The sequence below is a fragment of the Anomalospiza imberbis genome, chromosome Z (assembly GCF_031753505.1).
Source record: "Anomalospiza imberbis isolate Cuckoo-Finch-1a 21T00152 chromosome Z, ASM3175350v1, whole genome shotgun sequence".
In the NCBI taxonomy this organism is placed as follows: domain Eukaryota; kingdom Metazoa; phylum Chordata; class Aves; order Passeriformes; family Viduidae; genus Anomalospiza; species Anomalospiza imberbis.
The window spans coordinates 32,297,533-32,323,660 of record NC_089721.1 but is presented as its reverse complement, the minus strand read 5'-3'; the positions used below and the strand labels follow the sequence as shown (position 1 = coordinate 32,323,660).

At 36.0% G+C, this 26,128-nt stretch overlaps 1 protein-coding gene across 13 annotated transcripts in view; it reads right to left on the bottom strand.

Moving 5' to 3' along the window:
* The window catches only part of NFIB (nuclear factor I B), a 175,407-nt gene that overhangs the window by 50,495 nt on the left and 98,784 nt on the right, over positions 1-26,128 (bottom strand). For all 13 annotated transcript variants that reach the window (XM_068176367.1, XM_068176373.1, XM_068176374.1 and 10 more), the window contains exons 3-6: positions 22,300-22,353; positions 10,440-10,508; positions 8,230-8,350; positions 6,307-6,425 (exon numbers count right to left, since the gene is read on the bottom strand). In XM_068176367.1, the coding sequence (XP_068032468.1) occupies positions 6,307-6,425; positions 8,230-8,350; positions 10,440-10,508; positions 22,300-22,353 (363 nt within the window). The remainder of the gene's footprint in view (positions 1-6,306; positions 6,426-8,229; positions 8,351-10,439; positions 10,509-22,299; positions 22,354-26,128) is intronic.

Below are 26,128 nucleotides of genomic sequence, written 5' to 3'. Positions count from 1 at the left end.
GTGAAACATATCTCTCGTTTTAAAAATGTGAAGTTATGAAAATTTATCAAGTGGTAGTATTTGACTACAGTGCTGAAAATAATCCTATCATACTAGTCAAAAACATATAAAATTATATGTATTATACAGTGATACACAGATATGAAATGTATGTGTATGTGTGTGTATACATTGTTTAAAGAGTATTTTAAAATAATAAAATATACAAAGGTAGAAGCAACAAGCTACTAATAAGACAGAAATTGCTTTCAAACATACTTTGACATAGAAGAATTTTGAGAATTCAGACTAAGTCAAAAACACAGAATGACATTTAACGGGTACTCATCAAGGTAAACCTTTGCAAGCTGAATTGACCTGTTAGATGGAGAGGGTGTTTCTAAAGCATTAACCTTCAGAAGGAGCAGCAGGAGCTGGAAAAAATCCTGAACCCTGTCCAACACAGGATACCAAAAAGCCAAGGTGCTCTGTTACTGTTCTCAACTCCTGGACTATATTAACTACTTCTTCTTTTAGTTCCCTTACTTCAGAAATGAGAGCATCCATCCTCAACAGCTGATGAGAAGAAGAAGCAAGAAAGAAACAGTGATCAGGAAGGACCTTAGTGGAGAAGGAATTTCCAGTGGATAGGGAGAAAAGAAAAGAGGACAAGAGTCCAGAAGAGGAGTATCCAACAAAGGGTGTCGGGACCTGAGAAGTGGAGGGTCCAAGAGATGCTGGCCAAGCAACAGATGAAGGCGGTCCAGCTGTTTCAGTTTTAATGGAATGATGGCATCTTGGCTCTTGACCGTTGGTAGAGGTGGGTGAGGTGTAAGAGAATGAACATGATGAAGAAACTGTAAAATTAAAATTCAGTTCATTGTATATTGATATTCAGTATTTCCAGACACCTGACTACTATGGAAATCCAAATGAATCTCTTCACTTTCGTCATGAACAGTGTGCATTGATGACAAGTGTTATATTTATTTCCAATGTACACAGTGTTGTAACACTATAACAGCAAAACAGATCTCAAGGACAAATATGGAAATTGTCTGCAATTATGTTAATGAACTTTCTTAAGCCAGCTTTCAGAAAGGAGGCCATAGATGTCCACTGTCCTTCTCTTTTCTGATATTCCTGTTTCCTTATAAGAAGAAAAAAAGCATCTGATTTACTTACCAATTAGTAAATCAAGATGTTTACCAACAATTAGCCTATTAAATCCTAAATACTCTTTAGCCACTGCACTAGTCACTAGAGACTTTTTAGATTTTTAGTAACTTCCAAATTGTGAGGAGAATTTTTTTTTACTGCATAAAATTTCTAAATTTATCAAACACTCATCAGTTTTACTCAGGCAGAAATGTACATCTATCTCATAAAATCTTACTAGTTCAGAAACTCAAAATTTTGTTTAATATGGAAACATATTAAAGAATTCAGTAACAGCAACCTGGAGAAAGGAAGACTGGGAGAGATCTACAGTAAATTAATTATTAGACATAGATGTATTTCTAACTGATGGAGATTCAATACATGATCCAGATATTATTGAAGTTATTCAGGCATCCAGTTGGAAGAAACATGCCACAAGAGAGAAAAAATAACTTGTACAATATCTGACAGAAGATACAGCAACAGAAATCCCAGTTGTCATGTTAGGGCTCAACTTCTACGGAATACACCATTTTCAGAGATAACTTTTCCCTTTCTTGGGCTGTAGGATTTTTGGAGGACATCTAGTTACTTGAAAGGCTAATAGTAAAAGTCTTGGGAGAAATCTCTGCAGTTATTTGTGCTACCAGAATACCTCAAACCTGTTTAAAAAAATCACACAAATAGAAGCATATTTTTAGCATTTCAACACAGCAAAAATAATGGCAAAAACTACAGAATCTTCCCACATTGACTGGATATCTCCAAAATAAAAAACAACACTGTCATTCCACAGTACTTTTCAATCTGTTTTTGAAACAGTTACACATATTCTTGTGCTTACATATATTTTTAAAAAAGTCATAAACTTTTTTGCAAGCCCTGGAAGCAAATCTCCAGGACAATATCATGGCTTCATAAGATTTTCTTTTCTTCTATAAGGATTAATAATCCAACTTCAATAAATAAAAAAAATTAAAACTTATTTTTCATGTTAATTTTGGTTAATTAGAGAGGGGTTATATTTTTATATCAGACTGGTAACATAACTCTTTGTAGATTTGTTTCTTACTAAGTGTATGCTATCCATAAAGTTACTATTTTTAAGGTACACTTGCTTATTTCTGCCCAGTGTTGCAACTTCAAAGAGACAGTTCCCCCAAAACAGACTATAAAGAACAGCATCTGGAAGTCTTATCAAAACATTTTGGAAGTACTATGACAGGAAGACAGTTAACAGCAAAAGGACAGTTGGAGTTTTACAACTAAAAGCAGAGTCTGGTATTAGCAATATTTTACTGTGACTGGGCTATATTTCTTTCTCTTAGTTTCACAAATGCTACATCCTGGCTACACCACAAGTACTCCTGTAATCATGTCCCATACCCTCATGATGCATGCCTGCAGAGAGAAGTTATAAAACCTATCATGAATACAACAAAATCACTCATCTCCTAAAGTTTTCTAACTTTATACTTCTTATTTTTTTTTCAAAGCAATAGAAGGTTGATCTAACCTGTTTCACTCTACTGAAAAATTTTCCTCGGTCCTGTTTTTATTTTCAGTATATTCCTGTGCTGCCCATTAATATCTGTCTCATTTGCCCTATCAAAACTGTTAGAATGCCCCTCAGACACCTAGGGAAATCCTAAATATTTTATTCAAATGTGTTTCAGGTGTCATTGTTTTATTGCAACTATCCAGTTCCAAACTACCACACTCATGACATTTCTGTTACTTTAGAAATAGTTGAATAAAGATGTGAAAAACCTTAATGATAAAAGAGTTTTTCAAAACTATGTAATTTCAGTTTCTATGAAAATACTTGATATTTAGATATGGTGATGAAGAAACTAAATCTATTTCATTTCAGAAGTTAGAAACCTCTCTCTGTCAAGTCCAAAACTGAGACAACGAAACTGAAATGAACAATGGTATATTTTAGTATCAACACTATTCCTGATGCTGTCTTTCTTAGAAAAGTTAAAATTGCATTAGAGTGGTAGAGAAGCTATTTGCCCATAAATGTGCTATCCAGAGACATATTTATTTGTGGGTACTGTGAAATGATTTGCATTTTGGTGCTGATGACCTGCGGATATTTCCTGAAGAAGCAGTGTCTTATGTGTCTGATGCGACTACATGATCATTTCTTGTTGACAGTGGATAAATGCAAATGTGATCCCAAAAGTCTTATTTCCTTTTCATTTATCCCTAACCTCATATAGCACACAGACTTACATAGATAAAAGGGAAGTAACACAAGTGACATCTCTGGCATAAAAACCACCTCCAAAATTTACTTATATTATCTTTGTGTTTGCAAGCGTATGGAAGCAGAAAATAGGTTTTCATAAATATGGTATCATGCCAAAACATCTGTGTCTGAAAGGAACTTTTACACAGATACATATAAGTAATTGAATCATCAGATTATCCAGAGCTGGAAATTACCCACAAAGGATCACCACAGCCCTACTCCTGGCTCTGCACAGGACAGCCACAAGAACCATTTGTGTGTGAACACTGTCCAAATGCTTCTTGAAGTCTGTCACACTGGAACTGTGTCCACTTCCCTGAGGAGCCTGTTCCAACCACCTTATGTGTGAAGAATCTTTTTCTAATATTTAACCTTATCTGTCACTCCTTTGGGTCATATCACTGGTCACCAGAGAGGTGAAATCATTCCCATGAAGATGATATCAAGCATCTATCAAACTAGCAGCAGAACAAATATGCCAGGAGCTTCCCCACACCCCTTCACACTGAGCCCAGGCACCAAGAGTAGGCATTGCAGTTACTACTTAGAGTGTTCCTTCAGCAGCACAATAATCTCAGAAAGTGATCAGAGGCAAATATAACTTTGTGGGGACAAAAGGCTTCTATTTCCCCCAGTACAACAGTTTTTGCACTGGACAGTGCTGTATCTGTGCCTCTGCATGAATGGAATAACATCTTAAGGACAGAAAAAAGAAAGTCCCTAACAGTGACTTGAAGGCAACTTTTTGATAGGGATCTGGTAAAATTTCACTAAGCCCATTAGTGCTTGAGGACAGGACATTCAGGGATGGATGTAAACTCCAGGAAGCAAAGTAAAACACACTGATTTAAGTCTACCTTCTTTATTCTTTCTTCCTCATATTGGAGTTCCCTGTTTATGGAACCTATTAAAAGCTGTTTCACTCCAGAAGTCTAGCTACCTAATGACACAGAAATTAAGTAAAGGTTCATTTTAAATACACTCAAGCAATTTAAATCATAACATTGTTCACTACTGATAGCTGTAATGTGCATTTCATACAAACATAAACAAATTTGGTGTTCAGGGAAAATAATTCTTTGCAAGCAGAATTATTCAAAACCTAAAATGCAGTTGAGATACTTCAGAACTATAGAGATCACCTGTGAAAGGCTCTGTCAGCAGGACTTTCACTCAGGAGTCTATACAGCCGAGCACTTCCCAGAAGCCCCTGCAGCTCACACAACAGCAAAAAACTACTTCTTTTCACAATGATACATGAGAGAAGAAGAACAACTTGTTTTCCCTACAACTATAAAAAATAATTTATCTAGAAAGTAAAAAATCTGAGGTATGATCCAGTCTTTCGTGAAAAATTGTAATAAAGTTTCATGGCAAAACAGCTACCATTCACAGAGAAAAATATTTTGCATAAGGAGGAAGATTCTGGGATTCTGAATGGCAGATCTCCTATTTACTGTTCTTAAGTTAGGTTATGCAAAACCACAGGCAAGCCTCCTTTTAAAAAATACAAAAGTGAATGCTTCAAACAGTCAAAAGTAAGTATCAGAGGTTCCCTAAGAAATTAAGTACAAAAGAAATTATGAAGAAAAAACTAGTTAACACTGAGTGAGAAGAACTGCCTAATGGTAAGAATACAGATAAGAAGGTAGGTGAAAGCAGATTAAAAGGAGACCCACTATAATGGAAATGTGAAAGTTTGGCAACTAAAAGAAATACCAGTCACATGCTCCCTTGCACATGGAGATGAAAGAGGAAACTTAGCAGGAGAAAAAAAACGAGTTGTGGTATTTTTGGTTGGGTTTTTTTTTTTTTGTTTGTTTGTTTTCTTTGTTTGTTGTTTTTGTGTTTTTTGTGGTTTTTTGTTTTGTTTTGGTTTTTTGTTTTGTTTTGTTTTGTTTGTTTTTTTTTTTTTTTTTTTTTTTGAAGAAGCTTTCAAATAATATAAAAATGAGGTAAGACCAAAGGGTCACTCAGTTGCTGAAGAACTGAGAGCAATGATCAGCAGTGGATGTGAAAACTAAAGACAAATATTGAAAGATTCACAAAGGAAGGAACTGCATGTCTTTTTCTGTATTTCTCTTTTACATACAATGCTTTACATGTCACAGTCTCTCCAGACAGCTGCAGTACCTCAGCCACAGGATCCATTAACCAACACTGTTCAAATATATGAATTTAAACAAATTCTCACATAACAAAGGGGAGGGAAAAGACTGCACTGGCACCTAGGTTTATAAAGTATCAAGATAACATCAGAGAGATATAACAATTAATTTCACAGTTTTGACAGCCACAACTTTCGTCTCCACATAAGCATGTTTGTTGCTTTGGATAACCAAGAACATGCCACCACTTACCAATCCCCTCAGCCTACAGAGACAGTCCCACAGAACTACATGTGGGTTCTTCTGAAAGAGCCTATTGGATCTATTCTGAGTCACATGGTAGAGATTAAATGTCCCTGCCATTGTAATACAGAAATGGTGTAACCTTATGTTGTAGTAACCATATTAAGGAGATGTTTTGATTTTTGAAAGCACTGGACTCCAAATTCTACTGGGATGATCACAGCGTAGACAATATCAAGAACCTCATTTGTCACATGTCTTTTCAAACAATAAGGCTGTCACCAGATAGAAAAGATATTATTATTATTATTATAATTATTATTATTATTATTATTATTATTTGTAGTATAAAATAATAATGTTGTTTATGGTGGTTATTAATACAGTATCCTGTTGGCTGTTGGTTTTAAGTACATTTACAAAACCTAATACATACACCACACAGAAAAAAAAAGATTCTTCTAAAAAGCCATAATTTTACTGCAGCAATGAAATGGCAGTGATTTATTGTATATTTGAGCATAATTCAAGGTAAAATAATCCCATGCTACTCACCTTGATCTCTTTCATGCCATGTCCTACTTCCTGCAGCTGGTGAATTTGGAGAAGGATAGAAGTCTCCTGTGGGGCTTGGCTCCATATTTTCATCTATGGAGATAGTTTTGGATCTTTTGCTGTTGAAGAATTGTGAGATTTGTCAGTATATATAATATTCATCTAGTAATGGTATATAAACTCTCTGGATCTCTACAAATATTTTAATAGAGAGCAATTCAGGCTACCAAACCCCAAAAAACCCAAAAAATCCTGGCTGTTACAACCTACATTAACTTGCACAGGCAATTTTAATACTACGTGATGCAGGTATGCACTTGTGTTATTCACATGACCAATAAAACAGTTCCTGAAGCCTACCAAAGAAAGATTGTGTCATGAAGGTACTAAACTCTGTGCAGGAACCCTGAAGTGAAGCAAGTCACTGGAAAGTGCTACCAATAAGACCAAGGTAGAACAGGAACTTTTGTGAATGTGTTAATGAGGAAAAAATATACTTTACTGTATTTCATCAGGTCAAACTCCCAAGCTTTTCAAAGAGAGCTAGTCTGAAATAAACACTTTTCATTTATGACTAGTTTAATTAAAAACAACAAAAGGCCAATATTTCAAGTCACACTATATAAAATGAGGCACAACTTCAATACAGGGGAGGAAAGTGAAGTTTCTTCATAGCAATATATACTGAAGCTGTTATACTGACTGCCAAAGAAAACCAGAGTAAGGTTTTGATGGTGTGGTATTATTATTATTATTATTATTATTATTATTATTATTATTATTATTATTATTACTGCTACTACTATAACTACTATTACCACTACTACTATAACTACTATTGCTACACTGTGATAATTAATCCATCTATTCTAATTAATCCATCAATTTCTAAAATGTATTTGGTATACTGCCAAGCTGAAAATATGATGGAGTGAAATACAGGAACATGAGTAAAATAACTCAGAAGAATCAAGTGCTGGTGGAAGAATACCTCAGCCCCCTGACAGTCCTATTAAATCCTGTCCCACTTGGCAGACACTTCCTGACTGCAGTGCAGAAATGTGGGAAAATGACAGCTCCTATAGAGCTTGTGATTTCATGGTATAGCAGACAGTTTCAGAAAACCAAGGGGCTCTGGGGGTCTGACAGACAGTACATTATCTGGGAGTCAGGAGGAGGGTACAGCCCTACATCTGTGGGCCCACCAGCTGCTCCCAAGGGAGGAAATGGGACTTTTTCTCAGAGATGGGAGAAGGGAGCATGTTGAACAAGGAGGAAGTCAGACCCTCAGATCAAATCGTCTGTAGCAGGCAAAGCGACACTCATGAGAAAAATCAACCTGTAACTATCTCACATGTTCCTCCTTCTTTCTACTCCGTTGGGAAATGCTGCCTGAAAAAGTGAGGCATGAAACACAGTTGCATGATCTGGGCTGTTATGGATGAAAACACATTGTCTTTTTATACCTGTCCTAACACCTTTTCTACAGGAAGTGGTATCTGTCCAAACTAATCTTGCAAGACAAAGGTCCAAGAGGGAGCCCTGAAAGAGAGCTGTTCTGCCTGCAACCACTCTGAACCCTGTTAGCATGTTCCCAAGTGCTAAACCTTCCTGCAGCTCAGCAACACTCTTTGGATGTGTAGCTGTCCTCCTGGCAAGATGATCAAGTGGGCACTTCAAACCCTGAAAAAAGTTACCACCATCTTCAATATCATGCAAGATGACAGGCAATAATGACAACATTTCAAATGACAAAATTTATAACTTACAAGACTGTACAGAGATTATGGCAACATACACAAGTAGCTAGCCTCACAAAATCCAAGGAAATTAACAAAGCAGTTGATTGTTGACAAGATTTGTGAATTGCTTGTCCTACACTATTAAACATGGTTCACGTTAGCAATTATTTCAAGTTTTTACCTGCTTGGTGGAGAGGACAAGGATCTCTGTAGATTTACACCCGAATTCATATCATGGTAATATGGCTGGCTTGGAAGCTCTCCAATTGGGAAGTTTACTCCACTTCCTTGGGTTATGGGTGCTGAAAAACACATCATCATAAGAAGATAATCTTCTAACTTTTTAGCTATCTTTTCTTTTTTAACACTTGGAAAATGTCAAGATGTTACTACATGTACCTAATTTTCTGCCTCTTGTGGAAACCAAGTACAGACAAGTTGCATAAATGATTATGTATCTAAAAAGTGAATTATCTTCTGTAGCACTCAGCCGTTATGCAGATAGAATACATTTATTTTATAAGAGATAACATGGAACCACCAATATGGAAAAGATAATACAAACCTTAAGCACTATAATGAATGAGGCCAGGTTTATGAGGACAGCTAGTATTATTTATTAAAGAACTGAAAAAACTGGAAATAAGAAACTTAGATACACACAATTTCCTTTTCCTTAATGTTAACTCTTATGTATTAAAAATAGCCGCCTGTGTTGACAGCCTGGTTTTCTGCCTTCTTTTTCTTTCACCCAGTGCCATAGGTTCTGCTTTTCATATCTACACCTACATGCAAATATATACAGTCAGTGTTACCTTCACCTCCCTAAAGGGTCTGTGTACCATACAGACTCTGGTAATACAAGAATAAATTATGTATTACATATTGTGCTGTATTTACCTTTGTTTGTTGCCTGTGCATTGTGCATTTTAACTACCTTTGTCATTTAAAAGAATAATTGCACGTTGTGTAATGTATTTGAAGGTTTGTATTTTTCCTGACAGTTTAAGTACAACTCTGTTGCAGCTTGAGGTTAAACAAATGCATGGTAAGAAATCCCACAGAAACCACATCCTTTAATGCTTATTATTAGAAGTATATGATGTATAACAGCTGCATAATGCACAGTTTCATATCATAATTACAAGATTGTTTCTTTTTTAACCTGAATGGCCTTATACTTTAAAATGTACTTAACCATCTGACAACAAAAAGAAAGCTATAATTTACACATCCTCAGCCTTCTAAAACAGCAAAACTATATCTTAAGCAGGCACAAAAAAGTATATGCCTTAGCACTGAAGGATTGCAATTCTCACTATTTTGCTGAAGGACTTAACATAATTTTAGTTGTTGAATATTCATTTCTGACCACAGAAAATGAAATAACCCATGCATCTTAAGCCTCAGAAATTTAATTAAATTCCCCAAGCAACCTGACCTTGCATGAGTTAACACCTGTGCAAAATATGGGCAGACATTTTAGAAATTTTGGAAGCCTCTTTGACTTTGTCCTCACTTCACCAGAAAAGTGATTTTTCTGGACCATTCAGTCTTTACAATGTTGTATCATCACTGTGGATGCTTCTAATTATAACTTTCAACTATTCCTCTCTACTTCCTAATGAAGTCTTGAGAGAAATACTTTAATAGTGTTGATAGTAAAGGGAGAAAAAAAAGGGTCAGGAGGCAATGCAAAATGAAAATGCGGACATGTTTTATGCTATACTCTTATAACAATTATTAGATGTCAACAAAAGCAATCTTATATTCTTTTTCCTTTTTCATTTTTGCAGTCGAAGCTTCACCTGTACTCTTATATTTAATTTTTATGAAGATTTTTACATGTTCATGTGTGTAATATCTCTGATGCCAAACAAGACAATGTCATTAGAAATTCAGTTACAGCCAATGCTAAGACTAAAGGAAACACAAATATTTTATACATTGTTGATCATCCTTTATATCCATACTGCGATTTTTTATTTTAAGAGCTACAAATCAAAAAAAAAAAAAAATTAAAAAATAGTCTGATCTTTCAGCAATACCCAAGGATGTAAAGGTCATCCTTAAAAAACTGTTCAGTCCGACCATAGAAGGTTTTGCTGCATATGGTAATTTTATTGAAACATCAGACGACTAGGTATGCAGAAGGAGATGTAACAAATTGATTCCATCTTTAAATATCAAATAGATAGAAGAAGACCCATTGGTTTTATTACAAACATGTGCAAGATGGACTGTAATACTGTGGTAAAACATATCAAAATTGTGCATGTTTATAGGCATTTCCTATGCATCTTACATCTCATGAAGAAAAAAGTTCAAGGAAAAAGCCCTCACTTGATTATAGCAGGCTTTGGAAACAATTAAACACAAATGTTAACTTACTTCTTGACACCCTCACAAGTTCTGACACATTGAATACTCCGGATTTCACAAAACTGTCCTCAAGGTACACTGAAAAAGACCACAGAACCATAGTCAGTATAATGAGAAGTTTAATAAATAACTATAGATATATTTATACACCAGCTAACAATGGTATTAATAGAGTCCCAAAACAATAATACACAGATCAAAGTGCACCCAAAGCTGATCGCAGAATCTAATGTGAGCTGATCAGGCAAAGGTGCAAAAAATTCTTAAGGCTCTGTGATTGAGCAATTTTTAAAAGTATATGAAAACTAACAAGCCATACACTTAGTCCCTAGCTATCCATCAAAAAAGCATCTGAAAACTAGTTTCTTTTACTAGTATCTGGAAATTTTAAGTCAGTATTGAACTACAACCAGCATCAGCTGCATAAGCAATTTCCCCATAGAGCAGTCCTGTCCTTGCATATGTTTCTGCTGAAGAAATTTTTATTTAATTCTCACCTTGCTGACTGTGAGTTTACAGTACAACCTGCATTACTAAATCATTATCTCTGAGGCAGATGAAGGGCTTGCTATTATTTCCAGGAAAAACAGGAACTGATCAAAGCCACTAAGCTAATAAGTGGGGTATGTTTTATATACACACTGAATTGTATATTTAGAAACCTATGTTTAAGAAAACAAAGATTATTGTTTTGGCCTATATTTACTTATTTTAAGATAAATGTATTTGATATACATTCTCTGTTGTGAAATTCAGGCATAAGTTGGAGTATTGCTGTGAAACAACAGCTGATAAGACTTATCTCAGTAGTGTAATTAGTAGCCTTATGCAAAGAGAGTTAAGAAACCCGTGTTTATGTGGAAGCTTCATATCGATAATCACTGCAAAAGCTATATTAGTGAATTTGAGATTACACAGCATCATGATTGTTATTACAGGTAGTAATAACAACCATTTACAAACAAAAGTATTCAGACCTATACTTGGTGCACATTGCTACTTCAATAGTGTTACTTTTTAATTTCTTTTCATGTGAGAGAGTGTACTAAGAATTTCTTACTGTAGTTACTCTAATCTCTTTTTTGAATAAACACAGATTTTTCTTTTGGAAATAAATTGTCAAGTTACTCTTTCCAATGTTTGAAGGAGTAAAAGTATTCTAGATGTCTTAACAAAGCAAATAAACAAAAAGTACTGGAATATCTACTGATTTAGAAAACAGTGGTTTGATACTAGTCTTTTTGGATTCCTTTTGGAAATTGCTGATTTTATCTTCAAGTGATTTAGCGAAAACATGGTTTCTATAATCAGAAAAGTAACTGTAAAAGCAGTACACTTTACCTGAGAGGTCTGTCCTTGGTATATCTGGAGACACCTCTACTCACTTTCCAGGGTCAAAAAGAGGGCAGAAGCAAAAAGAGTGGTTTCCCTGCTTATTAGTCCCACAGAGCGGCCTCATCCAGCGCCCCTGTTATTGTTTACCAGTGCAGGTATAAAAAGTGCACCAGAGAGCATAAGCTGAAAAAATAGGAACCCATCTAACCAAGCACATTCCCCAACATCTCTGTTACACTGTCAGACTTATAATAGAACGTCAGTCTTTCCCAGCTGAGAACCATCCCATAAGCACCATAAGCACCACAGATGTACAGAGCACTGCAGGCCTGTGGAATCATCCTGAACAGTGTTCTGCTAATGCAGTCATCTTCTCGTCTCTCAGTCAACATCACTTCATACACTATTCCTGCATGTCTTTATTCCCACTAGTAGGTCTTCAGGTCTCCCTTTTTAATTCACTTCTTGTCCTAATTCTCTGTCTCTCATTTTTAACAGATTTTCTCCATATCCATTACTTTTTCCTTTCTTACCATCCTTCACCTGGATATTGACAGCCCATGTGCAGTGTCTAAGAAATTATTTTCTCTTTAATAGTCTGCATTCTCTTGCACTGTTTCTCCATGTTTATGTGTGGATGAAAACATAACATAGCTTCTGAAACATTTACTTCTTTATTTGACAGAACTTGGTATACCCACATAACAAAAACATGCAAACAGTAAATTTTTGCTTTTCCTTTCCTAGTCAGTTATTGGTTTTTAATCTAAGATCAGGCAAGCTAGATGAACTCTACTAATTCCTCAAGCAATGGCAATCTTTCTCTTTTCTGCTAATTTACACCAGCAGGAACAATTTAAAGTACTACATGGAAAGGAGATTTTCAAAGAGAAAATGGTTTCTTGATTTTAGTTGGCTCATAAGTGAAGTGTGACATAAAGCCAGTGTACAACCATGCAGCCCGTTCTGTAGCTGGTAATGAGACATGACTGGACTTCTCTGCTGTTTATCGGAGCACAACTACTTTGAAGCACAAAGCAGTCTCTCATTCAAGCCAGACTTACTTGAGAGAAGCTTTAGCCAAATGTAAATTAATCATGCTATCATTATAGTGAGAACAAGACCCAAGGTTCATATTAAAAGAAGAAAAAGCCTATGTTTGATTTTATATGTAAGAACACAGATGTGTACATGTGTTCATGCATACACACCCAGACATATATGTTTAATCTTCGGTCTACTCTCATGGATTCTTAGTTTTTATCACTGGCAATATTGAGAATACATACATAATATAAAGAGCAATACAGTGTTTCTCTCCTTGTGATAATGAAATGGGAGTAGGAAAAATATTTTGCCATCAAGCGGTACCACCATCTCTCATCCCCTCACAAAAGGAGGTATTGTTGACTGATGGGACACGTCTTTCACCCAGGTTCCATCCTGCCTTGGAATGGCCAAAACCAATGACACCCACAGATATATGTAAATTCTTTGGCTGGCATAAGGAAAGAATGGGAAACTGCAGCTATTTTCAATCTCAATCAACATGAAGAAAAACTTGAATTTCTTCTCTATGTATTGTGGCAAATTATTATCAAAGAACTAATGCAAAAATAAAAAATCAGTGCCATAGCACTGAGCAACTTCATTCTGAGCTTTATGTTCTAACAGGGGAGGTGGACTCCAGTGCTGACTCTGGGTGCATGTTAAGGTCCAATACCAGTGAACTTCAAGAGTTTCACCTAGTTATGAAGATAAACTATAGTGGGTGTGTTACACAACTGTAACTTGTCTTCCAGCTGTACAAGAGGAAAATATTCTATGCCATTAAATTGCTGTAATTTGTTGTGGAAACATACATTCTATGTAAGACAGAGGTTAAACAGCAAAACTGTATGCAGAAGGTAAGCAGAATAGGACATTTTCTGCTTATGTTGTGAGATACTGCTTTTTACCTCATGAAGTTGATCACACCACTGAGTAAGTGTTAACATTTATATTCACATTATTACACTTCATGCAAGACAAATATATGTAGTGTATATTAATATACTTCATACAGTATAGGCCTTACTGATTTTTTTTGATTGCCCCTTCCTAATGCACTTTTTACATTAATATGGTAAAGAGCTTTAAATTAGCGCTCTTAATGTTTGTTTCTGATCTATTCAGAACAGATATTAATGCACTTGATATGTCTATTGTATTCCTCACAAACAATTTACTGTATCTTTTGATGGTCAATGTAACATTTTGCTGTCATATCATTCAAACCTAACAAAAGCATTGAGTATTGCTATTTAATAAAACTCATCCTGCCTGAGAGATGGCACTCTGAAATGCATATTACTAACTGTCATTATTCTTAAAAATCTGATTTCTACAAAAGAAGAATGTCTGACAAAACTGCTGTAGCAAGATCTTGTACAAAGAGTCAGTAACTTTCAAAACCCATATATAAGAGTGGATTTTTTACATTTTCTCCTAGTTTTTGCATATGGAAACTATAAAATCTTTCTCTCCTTACCTTTTTTAAAGAAAACTCACTCATGAAAAATATACTTTACGTACAATTCCACAATGACCAGGTCAGTGGCATCAATGATGAAAGAACAGGTTAAGCCAAGCAGCAGTTCTGATCAAGCTCCCATATACAGTCAGTAAAGGGAGAAACCTTCAGCAACACCTCCAACTGCTGTAGAAGTTACTGCTCTAGTCCTTGCACCTCTCCCACTCTATTTCTGCACTATGCCTTGTACTACACCTTGAAGAGATGAGATACAAGCATAGCTTTTCACTGTTCTAGCCATGCAAAAACATAAAGGGTCAGGATGGGGGAGGAAATAAAGTAGTTTCAACTGACTGAAAAATTTCAGTTTGCTGAAACAATTACTCTAACGAGCTTATTCTCACATTACTTAAAAGCTTACAAGTGACATTTAGCTTTGAAAATTTTTAAGCAATCTTTTTATATCTTCTGATTTAGTTGTACTTTTATGAATAGAATGTCTGTTTATGTTCTGCTGCATATTGGATAGCACCTAACCATAAAACTGTTTCCTGGTACAATTATAAATATAGTTTTTTCATTGATACTGCCTTGGTTTTGAGCAACTTATAAAAGAAAGGTGAGGACCCAACCAGTGCTGGAAAAAATTTGCATTAATTTACTTTTACTTCTGGATCTTTAAAAAGAGGAAATATAGAATAGCAAATAGACTTACTAGCAATAAGAAAAACACATACAACATCAGGAGCTACCATGAGAGGAAAGGCTGAAAACTTTAGCTTGGTTTATAGGAGACAGCTGTACATAAACTTTAAGTTATGCAGGGTAATGTTCTGGATGCTGCTAGCTACAGCTTTGTACAGATTCTATTTACAGTCAGAAGTGGTAATGAAAAATTAGTCTCACACTGTTCATAAGTCAAAATACAGTCAGCAGACATAGAGTCTGTTTTCTTGTTACTGCATGCATTGAAACCAGTATCTGAAAAATAATACCAGAAACAGGTTGCTACCAAAACAGAATATCTTAAAGACCAATATGGGTGGATAATATTTGCCACATAGTGACAAAGAAGATTTCAGTAATGATATCATTGAAACAGTTGAACTAAGGTCTGCCTAGAGAATGAGGCTATTTTTGTTATCACACAACATTCTGCAGTCATGCAGCATACCCACAGCTCGGTTTGCATTCTTTTTTCCTGAAAGTTGCAATCATGTTGTAACAGGGAGAGGAAACAAACTTGCAAAATGATCCCCTGACTCCATTGAGCTTATAGCATGATTAGGAACTAAACAGCCAAATGTGCCTTTTTCAGAAACAAATGAGATTTTTGACATCCTCAAAATTATAGCCAGAACAATAGTCATCTGTGTTGCTTTAATTTGAAGAAGTAAAAACTAGGTTTAATAGACTCTGAAATCCATTACTAGAATTCAGTAAGTGAATTGCCCTGAAACCTAGCGAGAAACAGAAAGGGTAAGTAACACATATGCATATTGCTTTCAGTTCCAGAGGGTCTCAGGATATACCAAAACTACAGCCAAGATTTAAGAAAAAGTTGAGGGAACTGCTTTCTAACAGCTATAGGGCTAGTAGCTACCAAAAGGAATTTTCTGATGCCATAGCAGGTTTCTGGAATTTTAACTGATAACATAAGCGTTTTTAGTAAATTCTTTCTCGGTTTATGCTTTGAAGTAAAACCATCAAATCCACTATTGAACACAACAGCATCTGAATCAGCATGAGAATTGATCACAGCATCATTTATTCACACAGCAGTTTCATAAAGAAGGACAGCCAATGCAAACAAGAATGTAAAAGTAATCCTAAACCAGCAGTAATAATTACCCACACCAAATTCCAAACCATCCTGAAAGGCCAAAAACTGTCTCTTTTGGAAAACAGGGCTGTATAACCTGTGCAGGTCTATGAGTGCCAAGATAGTACAGCTGGGCACTGACCCCAGAATGCCCCACCTGAGCCCCTCCAGCTCCCTGTTGGGAAGCTGATAAAGAAAAGTATCATCTCTCAACCTCTGACATTACTAGATCATAGAGCATTTGGGAAAGGGAGAACTTCACAGAAAATCAAGATCTGACCAAACCCATACCTGTTTTATTTGAAGATTACTATCTGAGATGGCACAGCTACAAGCATATGAGAAACAGCAAGCATTTCATTTTGAAAAATAGGTGAATATTTTTTTTTTTTAATAAAATTCTGTTTCAATTCCCTATACTGCTACTATGACATCATTGCTTCCACAAGAAAAGCTGCTTACAGTGATGAGGCCAGGGAATATCTCTTCTATTCTGATTAATTACGGGGCTAATTCTCCACCCACAAGAGGGTAGCTTGCAATAGAGTAAAATAATTAAACCATCTGTGGTCTGAGAAATTCAAAACTCAAAGACATTTGTTTATTGCATTTCCAAGAGGATGCAAAGGTGGAGACCACGTTTCTCTTCAGAGGTTATTTCTGAAACTACACATTCTAAAACTTAAAACCGAAATATTTCTATCTGAAACAGAAATATATAAGCAAATTTATTACACACTTCTAAAGGCTTGATCCAAAAAAAAATGTTCTCCCAATGGCTGCTAGGTCATATGAAAGTGCAAGGAAAGCCTTTGGGACTCTATGGCTGGAAGAGAGATTTGCATATTGAGAGATAGGTGAGGCTCGTTGCAAGCTTTTTGGTAACAACTTTTTAACTGAAAACAAAACAAAACAACACAAAACAAACTTCAGAGCTGGTGATTTCGCTCAGGTCTTCTTTGGAAATGGTTCCTAAAATAAAATTTCTGGGGAAAATAGAAGAGTAAAAATTATTCCAGGACAATGAGGCTGGGACTGGGGTTTTAACTACCTATGCCTCATTCAGATTAAGGATTTTTATCTCTAGGCAAATTCCCTGACAACATATCCTGGGTTATTGTGAAGGAAAGAAGGAAACCAATGGGGTGTAATGAAAGGCAAATAGGCAGAGACAGTTTGTCTATCTCTTCATTCAGAAGTGTTACCCAATATAAATAATTTAATATTTATTAGCACACAAGCTCAAACCTGAGTTCTCTGCATCCTGACTGATCTCATAGAGTCACAAAAATTTATATGAAAATATTTTTTAAACCAGCTAAAATGGAACAAATTCCATCAAGAAAAAAAATCCAAAGAAATAAAAAAAATGTGGTGTTTGCCACTTACTAGGAAACATAGCTCTAGTAACCTCTGAACTCGTCTGCTTGGATAAAAGGAAAAATATGTACACACTCATCTTCCCCCACCAAAGAGGTTCATACCTGTCTGTGTCAGGATAGCTAGGTTTCCTTTGCACTTTCTAAAAAGCTATATTTTGTATTCCCCATTGCTGGACAAAAATGGTTCCAACATCTAGAAGGCATTCATTAAAAAAGAGATTGGTTGCAAGCTTACAGCAAATTGAATCTCCTCAATGTCCTATCCAGACAGTGTTTGACTCTATCAATATTGCTATTTCTTACCCCTATTTTAGTTGCTTAAAAAGTCTGTCTTCAAAGACTTGAGCAACACAGCTACAACTGGACACAGTCACGTTAACGCTGATGTATAAATCAAATCTGCCAAGCAGCAACCTCAAAGCAATGGCAAATAGCAAGAAGTCTTATTAATATCAAGTGGTTGTGGGCAGCATGCAGAAAGGGAAAGAATAATAAAGCAAAGCAAAATCCAGAAAATCCTCACCCAGAAGAACTGGCTAGTAAGAACTGTATCTTTGAAGATTATATTGTTATGGTTGGGATCAATATTGTTAGCTTAATTATGGTTCTAGATATTTTTCTATTTTTTCTCACCCTCATAATTTTCTTATGTTCAAGAGATTAATTTACTGAAAGATGACATCTTCTGTCTTCATTACATATCCTGCCACACCACTGCACAAATTTCCAGATACACTTGTGAAGACTTATTTTTTAGATTTTCTTAAACTGTGTAAAAGACCTATGGAATTTGCAGAGAGCAAATAATAATGCAGCATTAGACTGAAATTGCCACACTAGGTTACCTTTAACAGACTGCTTCAGCAGAATATTCTGAGCACAAAGTAAGAAGCAAGACAGGCCTAAACTACTTCAGTTGCATTTGGGGTTTGGTGGCTTGCTAGTGTTTGTTTTTTTTTCTGCAAAAATATGGGTATTTTCAAACTTCTAATCAGGTGTGTCTCTATCTGTTCAGACACCCTCACTGGGACCTTTGTCATGTCCATTCTCTCTTTTAAATAATGTAAACTTTTAATAGTTAGGACTGTGCTAGCACAGCACAAACTTTTAAATACCAAGAACTTGAAGGCTGATGCAGACAATAGTAGTGTTCAGATTTTTCTCCTCTCTCATTTAAATTCTGCACATCTATCTGTCTGGAACTTACTTAATAGTACTTGCAGAGAAGAAAAATTTACAACCCAGCTCTCTGAAAAACAAGATTCAACCTTTATAAAAATATGCTAATACAAATATATATTTTAAAATATATTTCATAAAATATATAATTCAAAGTTATTGAAAAATAAAACTTAGAAGAATATACCCTGGATGTAGCTACAAAGCTACACACCACTTTCACCACAAGCTATACCACAGGTCTTATCACTGAATTGGGCTATCAAAATATTCAATGTATTTTTAGGAACATATTGTAAAGAATTCCAACAAATGCTCTTCATGTTCTTTTGTTTGGCAAGTGACTCTACCCTCTCTCCAACTTGTTGTTAGGACAGCAAATTACCAGACACCCTAAAGAATGCAACAGTCACACCAAACCTAGGAAAAAAACACTCTTAACACCAACAGCTTTGCCAACTACCACTCAATTTCCAGCATCCTCTTCTTTGGCAGTATCTTTGTGAAAGTGGTGGCATCCAAAAGCTAACAGCACACATCCTTTGCCAACACCTTGGCTCCTTGACATATAGGCACTAGAACAAAACATGATAGAAGAACAACCCACCTGGCACTACCAGTCCACATACTCCTGGCCTGGGACTGAAAACAAACCTCAGAGGGGATATCCCTCAGGCTTCTGACAGAAGTGACTGTCTGGCTCTAATAATAAGAATCGGAAGTTTAGTATGAAAGAATAGGACAGTAGTGCTTTTCCCAGAGAAGCTGAATGGCATGCAATTCCTTCTCATTCTCCTGCACAGCCCCAGAAGTCCTGTATTTGGCTGTCACACAAACCATAGCAATTTCACCTTGCCAGCTTAACTCCAAAACAGTATTACATAGGGAAGCTGAACAAAGCTAGAAGGTCATCCTCCTACAGATGACATTCAATTACCCTTCTGTCTCTGCTTAGATGAAGGGTTTCAAGGGAACCAAGGCACAGCTTCTATTTTCTGTCCCAACTTGGCAGCAGAAAAAGGGAAAATACTGGCTTCAGTGACTCCAAATCATGAGAAAGTGTTATGCTCATATTTTAAGCAGAAAATTTCATGATGTTTCAGATTAATCTGTTTTCTATGTCACTCCACCTTCTGAAGCAGTGGAGTTTGTCAAACATTACATCTTGACCCACAAGTCTGACCACAAGAAAGCCTATGCAGCTTGTCTGCTGCCTCCCCAAGGCTCTGTTACTGGGAACATTACTCCTTACTGGAGTTAAGGTGATGGCTGGAGAGACTGGACACACTATAGGGTGTGATCCCCACTATTAAAATACATACTGCTACCTTTCTTCTCCAAATGCTAAATGGTACTTCAAAACCTGAATTTTAAAACATGTTGAAGGAGAATTGACCCTGCCTTCAGCTTCCTAAACCCAGAAACTACAAAAAAATCCTTCAAAATTACAAAGGGTACGGTAATGCATTTGGTTTTTCTTGCATTTACAGGGATGTTCTAAAAGCAAATAAATTAAATAAATTTTCTGTGGTTAAATGGTCTAAATTTCAAAAACAGTAATTATCCATAGAGAAACTTTTCATATTAATTTATGAGAAATTTTGCTCCTTTGGGTTTTTAAACCACTATTCTCCATAATGTAGGCATGTATTTAATAGAAAAATAAAATTTCACTCTCAAAATTCCACACAGTTTGGAAAGAAACAGCATCAAAGTCTCCAGTCGAAACTGATAACAAGCCTGCATGATCCCTTAAAGAAAAAAATTATCGCTTCCATTTGAGCTTAGAATGATGTTATTTGACTTCTTTTGTCCTCTTACCTCTAATTTACATCTGTTATCTTTAAGTATATGTATCTGGGGTTTGTATTACAGGAATATGACTTTTTGTATAACAATCTTTGATGGTTCTCCCACTTTTGGATATTCACACACAATAGATATGACATATTTCACAAATAGAGAATATTTTGATAATATGCATACTACAAAAATGTACAACCAACCACAAAGCAGACTGTTTATCCTAGTATTGTAACAGATCCAGAAAATATCCATATATATGTTAACAGCCCAGCAACACAAAATTATGTCCTGGTCAGAATATGAATCATTTCTGATTTAGAAGATCAAATGAGTTAGTCCCAGCTTGTTTCAGATACACACATTTTCTAAAGATGCTAAAATGAGAAGACACAATGTTATGATGGTGGGTAGAGTCACTCCTTCATCATTAAAAAATGACAGTGTGTCTCTCACCATTGTTTGTTTTAGTCTGATAAAATTCATAACATGGCAAAGGTTTACAAGATTTACTAGTACAGCCCAATCGATTAGAATGACAGTCTTATGAAAATTCAAGAAACCTTTTGTCTAAACAGACTGGAATGGCAAAGCTTGGGTTTGATTTTCTCTTGTATTTTTATTATAAAAGAATCCTTGAAAGAAACTGTGGCATCCCGGATTTGGGTGTAGATTAGGAGTTCTAATCTGTGTTAGCTAGCCAAGCTCTGTGTACCCCCGCACAACTCCTGTGTTTCTCCCCTCCCTGCGGCAGTTTGCTCCGAGTCTCTCACCATTGGAGCTTCAGCCCATCACTCCTGTAACCACTCCCCATCCCATCCAGAGACTTTGGTGTCTGTCACTCCAATCCCGCAACCCCGTTTACCCCAGAGCTCGGGGTCTGCCCTTGTTGCGTCCCCGTTGGTTGCCACGGTCCTCGTCATCATCACAGCGCCTGTCCCCATTGGGCGGGAGGGCTTCTGTTCTCCGCACCCCGTCCCCGATAAAATCCCGCGCCTCCCGAAATTTGGAGCCACATTCCCCCACGTGGGTGCTGGAGGCGGGTCGCAACCTCTCCGCTGCAGCTCTCCACGGCCATTAAAAGATTTTCAGTCTCCCTCGTGGGTGAATTGGAGAATTCCTTTGCTTCTTTACCAAAGTCCCTCGCTTGCGGCAGCAGAAACTGCAGCCAGCCCCGCACGGACCATGGAACAGAGCTGTATCTGGGAATGGTGGCGAAACCCAAGTCCCGGAGAGAGGCGGTGCCTCTCCAGGCACTGGAGCTGCCAAGGGACTGGGGGAAAAGAACGGAACGCTGCAAAGAACATTTACACTAACATCTGTCTCAAAGGAATATCAAGTGTCACTAGCCATCATGCATTAACATGTTCAAAGACTGCTCTGAGCTCATGCCAAAAAAATTATTTTAAATTAACACATTTTTATTTTATAAAGCACATATGAAAAGTAAAAAAGCTGGTAGCTCAGTCACAGAGTTTAAACATGGGTCAATTTGCTTTTGCCTGAGATGAAAGAAAGCTGGTAGCATTGGAAGACTTTAATAAAAATAAAGTTATTTGGGATCTTGTTTTCTTACTCCCACTTCCTTACCCATCCCCACTTAGAAAATTCTAAAAACCAGGAGATGAAAGAAATAATCCTTAGATAAAATTAATGTTGATGAAACAGCAATTAAGGCACTGCCAGTTTAGAGGAATAAAAGTATCATAATTTGTCCTGATTATACTTACCAGTGTAAGATAGGTTCCTGACCAATTAAACTCTCTTTAGGTATTATCAGTAGTATCATTGTTCTCAAATAATGTTAGATGCACATGTTCTGGAACTTATATTTACCTGGTGGATTCTTGGCAGGATCACTGTGGCTTGGACTTCCTGGTTGTCCAGAATCTATAAAGAAATTAAAGAAATGTTTTAATAATTTGTTTTGCAAGTATGTCACAATCTTTTAATACCCACTATTAACTATTAAACTAATGCTTTATTTTATTATTTAAAGGTCATTTCCCTGTTGTTCTATGTGAAGCATTATTGAACAAATACTCTATCTGCAACCTATTTTATGCAGAAACATTGTGAAAGATGCAATGATCCTAATAAAAGGAACTTGTAGATCACTGAATAAGAACAAGAGAGTCATTCAGTTAAATACTAAAGTTGTAAACACATTTACAAGGGTACCTTTTCATTCCCTTTCCCTCCATCCCCCAAATATAATATTGCATTATGAGTAAAGCAGAGGTAACTTCTTTTCAGGCAATGACCAGAAAGACACACTGGATCAGGCAACTAGTGGTGCTTGCAGTGATGAGGCATGTTGCTTTAGCTTTTCCTTAAAGCACAAAGGCCTACATTGCTTCCACAGACTTCCATGACTGCAATGAAAATATGACAGTCTGTTTAAATACACTATGGTCTTTGTGTTCCTAGCCTGTGAGAATTACTGCTGTGAAATTAAGATTATGTAACGTAAAAACAAAACTCAAACACTGTAGACTTCAAACTGTTTTCTTGTGCACCTACATGCACCTACATGCACCATACATGCACCTACTGAATCAAAAGGAGAATGTAATTTCATGTTAATACACTAAATAATAAATTATATCCTTATTAATAAAACCAGTTTATTTTAAAAATACTTACTTTTCACTGTATTCCCACATCAATAATACAACAAAAGTGTGCTCCAATGCTAGAAATTAACGCAGATATAAAAAACAAAAAAGACAGAGAGGAAGAAAATAAATGGAGCACCAACATTTTTTCCCACATACAGGATGTTTTGGAGCTGTTTTAGAGTCTAAATAAAAATACCAATTTTCTTAAATGTAGCAGTGTTATTAATAGCATAAGATCACCAAAAGATTTCATCATTGTACCATAGAAACTGCTCCCACCAAATGAATTCTAGATGGATGTAGAGCTGTTGAATGCATTGCTGCTTACAGTGCCCAAATTAAAGAATTAAAAATATAGAAAAGAAATAAGTTTATATCAACAAATATTTTCCTTCAATTACCATTACTTGTTCTTATAGTTGATGTATTCCTCATCATAGAATAAGAGATTCCCTCTACCTGCTACTAGAAGTTAATTGAATTCTGTTGCCACCTGTTAAGCAGCTTCATAAACACAGCCTGACTCACTTGTCTATCAAACACTTTAAGTTAACACAAGCTTGATTCTAAAGAAGATTTTAACTGAGATGGAAATACTTTTCACAGCTCAGGTTCTACTAAGTTGATCTGAATGGCAGTCATCGCAAAATATATACATCTGGTTAGCTACTTGAGTACTGGAATTCCAAGGCACATATGAAACTCAGTTCCAATGGTGTTAAAAAACACAAATAACTTCCCCAATACCATGCCCAATACCATGTTTCCTGCCCGAGAAAACATGAAGGGCAGGACTATGATTTGGATTCTGCCCTTACTATGGTTTGGCACCTGGGTACTCTTAGGAGTCCAGAAAAGTAATGTCCCTAAGTCCCCATTGTGCAGCACAGTATGCAGCCATTCAGTACGTCTGGTTCTTTGCATTATATGATACTTACCTTAAAATAATTAAATCAAGTTAATTTGAAAACCTAATCAGCTACAAGAAATGCTAAAATTCTAATGTTTCTCCATATATGGAGCAATTTGTGGAGAATCATCCTTTTTCCTGTGTGAATTAGATATTCTTCTAATCGATATTATTTGAGTCTGCAAACCATACACATCGCTATTTAAATTCATATTATAGGAGAGGATTAATTTTACACAGCAATGGTCTGAGTGTAAAACTGCAGATGTGTGGCTAAATGAACTTACAATTTGGTAGTAGATAAACCCAATAAAGCTTGAACAATATAGCTTCAGGATCTGAGAGATTTGAAACTGGATTAATGAGACCTATCAGAAAATAACTTTTGAAGATTTCTCCTGTTAAAATTCACTTAAAAGAAGCACAAAGTGAAGCAATTTTTCAGATCTTGCACAGCAATTTGCCTTTACCTCTAGTTTCTGGATTCAGGATTTAAAGATTAATGGCAGTTTGAACAATTGATATTATAGTAAGAAATTTAGCAAAGAATTTTCTAATTATAGGGACAAGCAGTTGGCTATTTATTTTAATTTTCCAGTCAGACTTAGCCTTGGGTTTTGGTAACTACTCAGTAATCATGGCTTTTACGTATTGATTCTCAATCTGTGTTTTTTGAGATCTCAATGAGATTTTAAGAAAGCAAAGGATTACTGAAGAAGAATATGAGAAGAAACTTATCTAAGCCTTCACTAAATGCAGTTGAAAAATCAAAGACTTTTATTCTGTATGAGAGCATCAAGCTATGGAACTGCACTTAAAACACAGAGAGCCGTCTGATCCTCAAGATGAAAGACACAGACTTGAGGTGGCCTGTGATGATTCAATTCTCTTACTAATGTCAGTAATTACAAAGTACTCTTCTGTTCTGATTGGATGCAAATAGTTTTGCAAAGTACAAAAGAATCATGTCATTATAGGATTAAATTATATTAATAATGTCATATAAACAGAACACTGAATGAACAGATACATTGGAGCAATGCTCTTCTAAAAGAGGGAGTAAGAAGTATTTTTGGGAAGCCACAGAAGCTACAGAAGTAAAAGACTTGTTAAGACACTTTAAATCTTTCTTTGTCATCTGTACAAGACCACTAATTAACAACATGAGCCCTTTCTTTCCAGGAAGGGGAGATGGAGAAAGATATTAAACAAATTCATTGTCTGTCTAGCAAATTGTCCCAGCAAAATATAACTCTTACACATTAAAATAAAAAAAAAAAAACCCAAAAAAAAAAAAAGCCAACAACAAAAAGCAGAAGAAATCAAACAATCAAACTACCAAATGAAAACCCAAGCAACTAAGCAAATCAAATACCATCATGTTTACGCAATGAAATTGAAATTTTTGTCATTTCCATTTAGGTAGCTCCCAACTGTAAGTTCCCTTAGTTTCATTTTTGCTGTTGTTGTAGTGGTTGATAGGGAGCAAAAGGTCTCCTACACGTACCATTTCCCGAAAATGGATTTCATGTGCACCTCACAGCTACAGTAGCACATCTTCTACTCTGCTCTTCTTGGTGCTGACTGATAAAACTTATTTTTTATAAGCTATTGCCCTATGGATTAACAATTTATATGAAACAAGTTCAAGCCAGACTTTACTTTTAACAGATCATGTAACCCTGATGCACTGTATGTATAACTTATCATGATTTAGCATGGCTATCTCCAAGACATTCAAACTCTATATCAAATTACTCTTTCTTCTAGGAGACTGTATGACAGGATGAGACAAGATGCTGACATATATTTAATACTTAATTTTTTTCCTATGTTTTCATTTCCAGGGGTTGATCACAATGAGCATCTGTGAGTGCAGGTAACTCTTAGTGCAGCCAGAGTTAAGACAAACTGACTGCTGAGGCCTGCTTCAAGTGAGAAAATAAGCTTCCATTTTTCCCGTGGTACATTAGGAAAAATCTTGGCTTCATAAGGCAGAGGAAAATTAAAAAAGCTGTATCCATAAAAACCATATAGCAAAGGATAAGATGCTCTCTCCCTTTGAACCACATTGTCTTTGACAAGCAAGAAGGACACCCATGCCAGCAAAGCCAGGCAAGTCACATTGTCATTC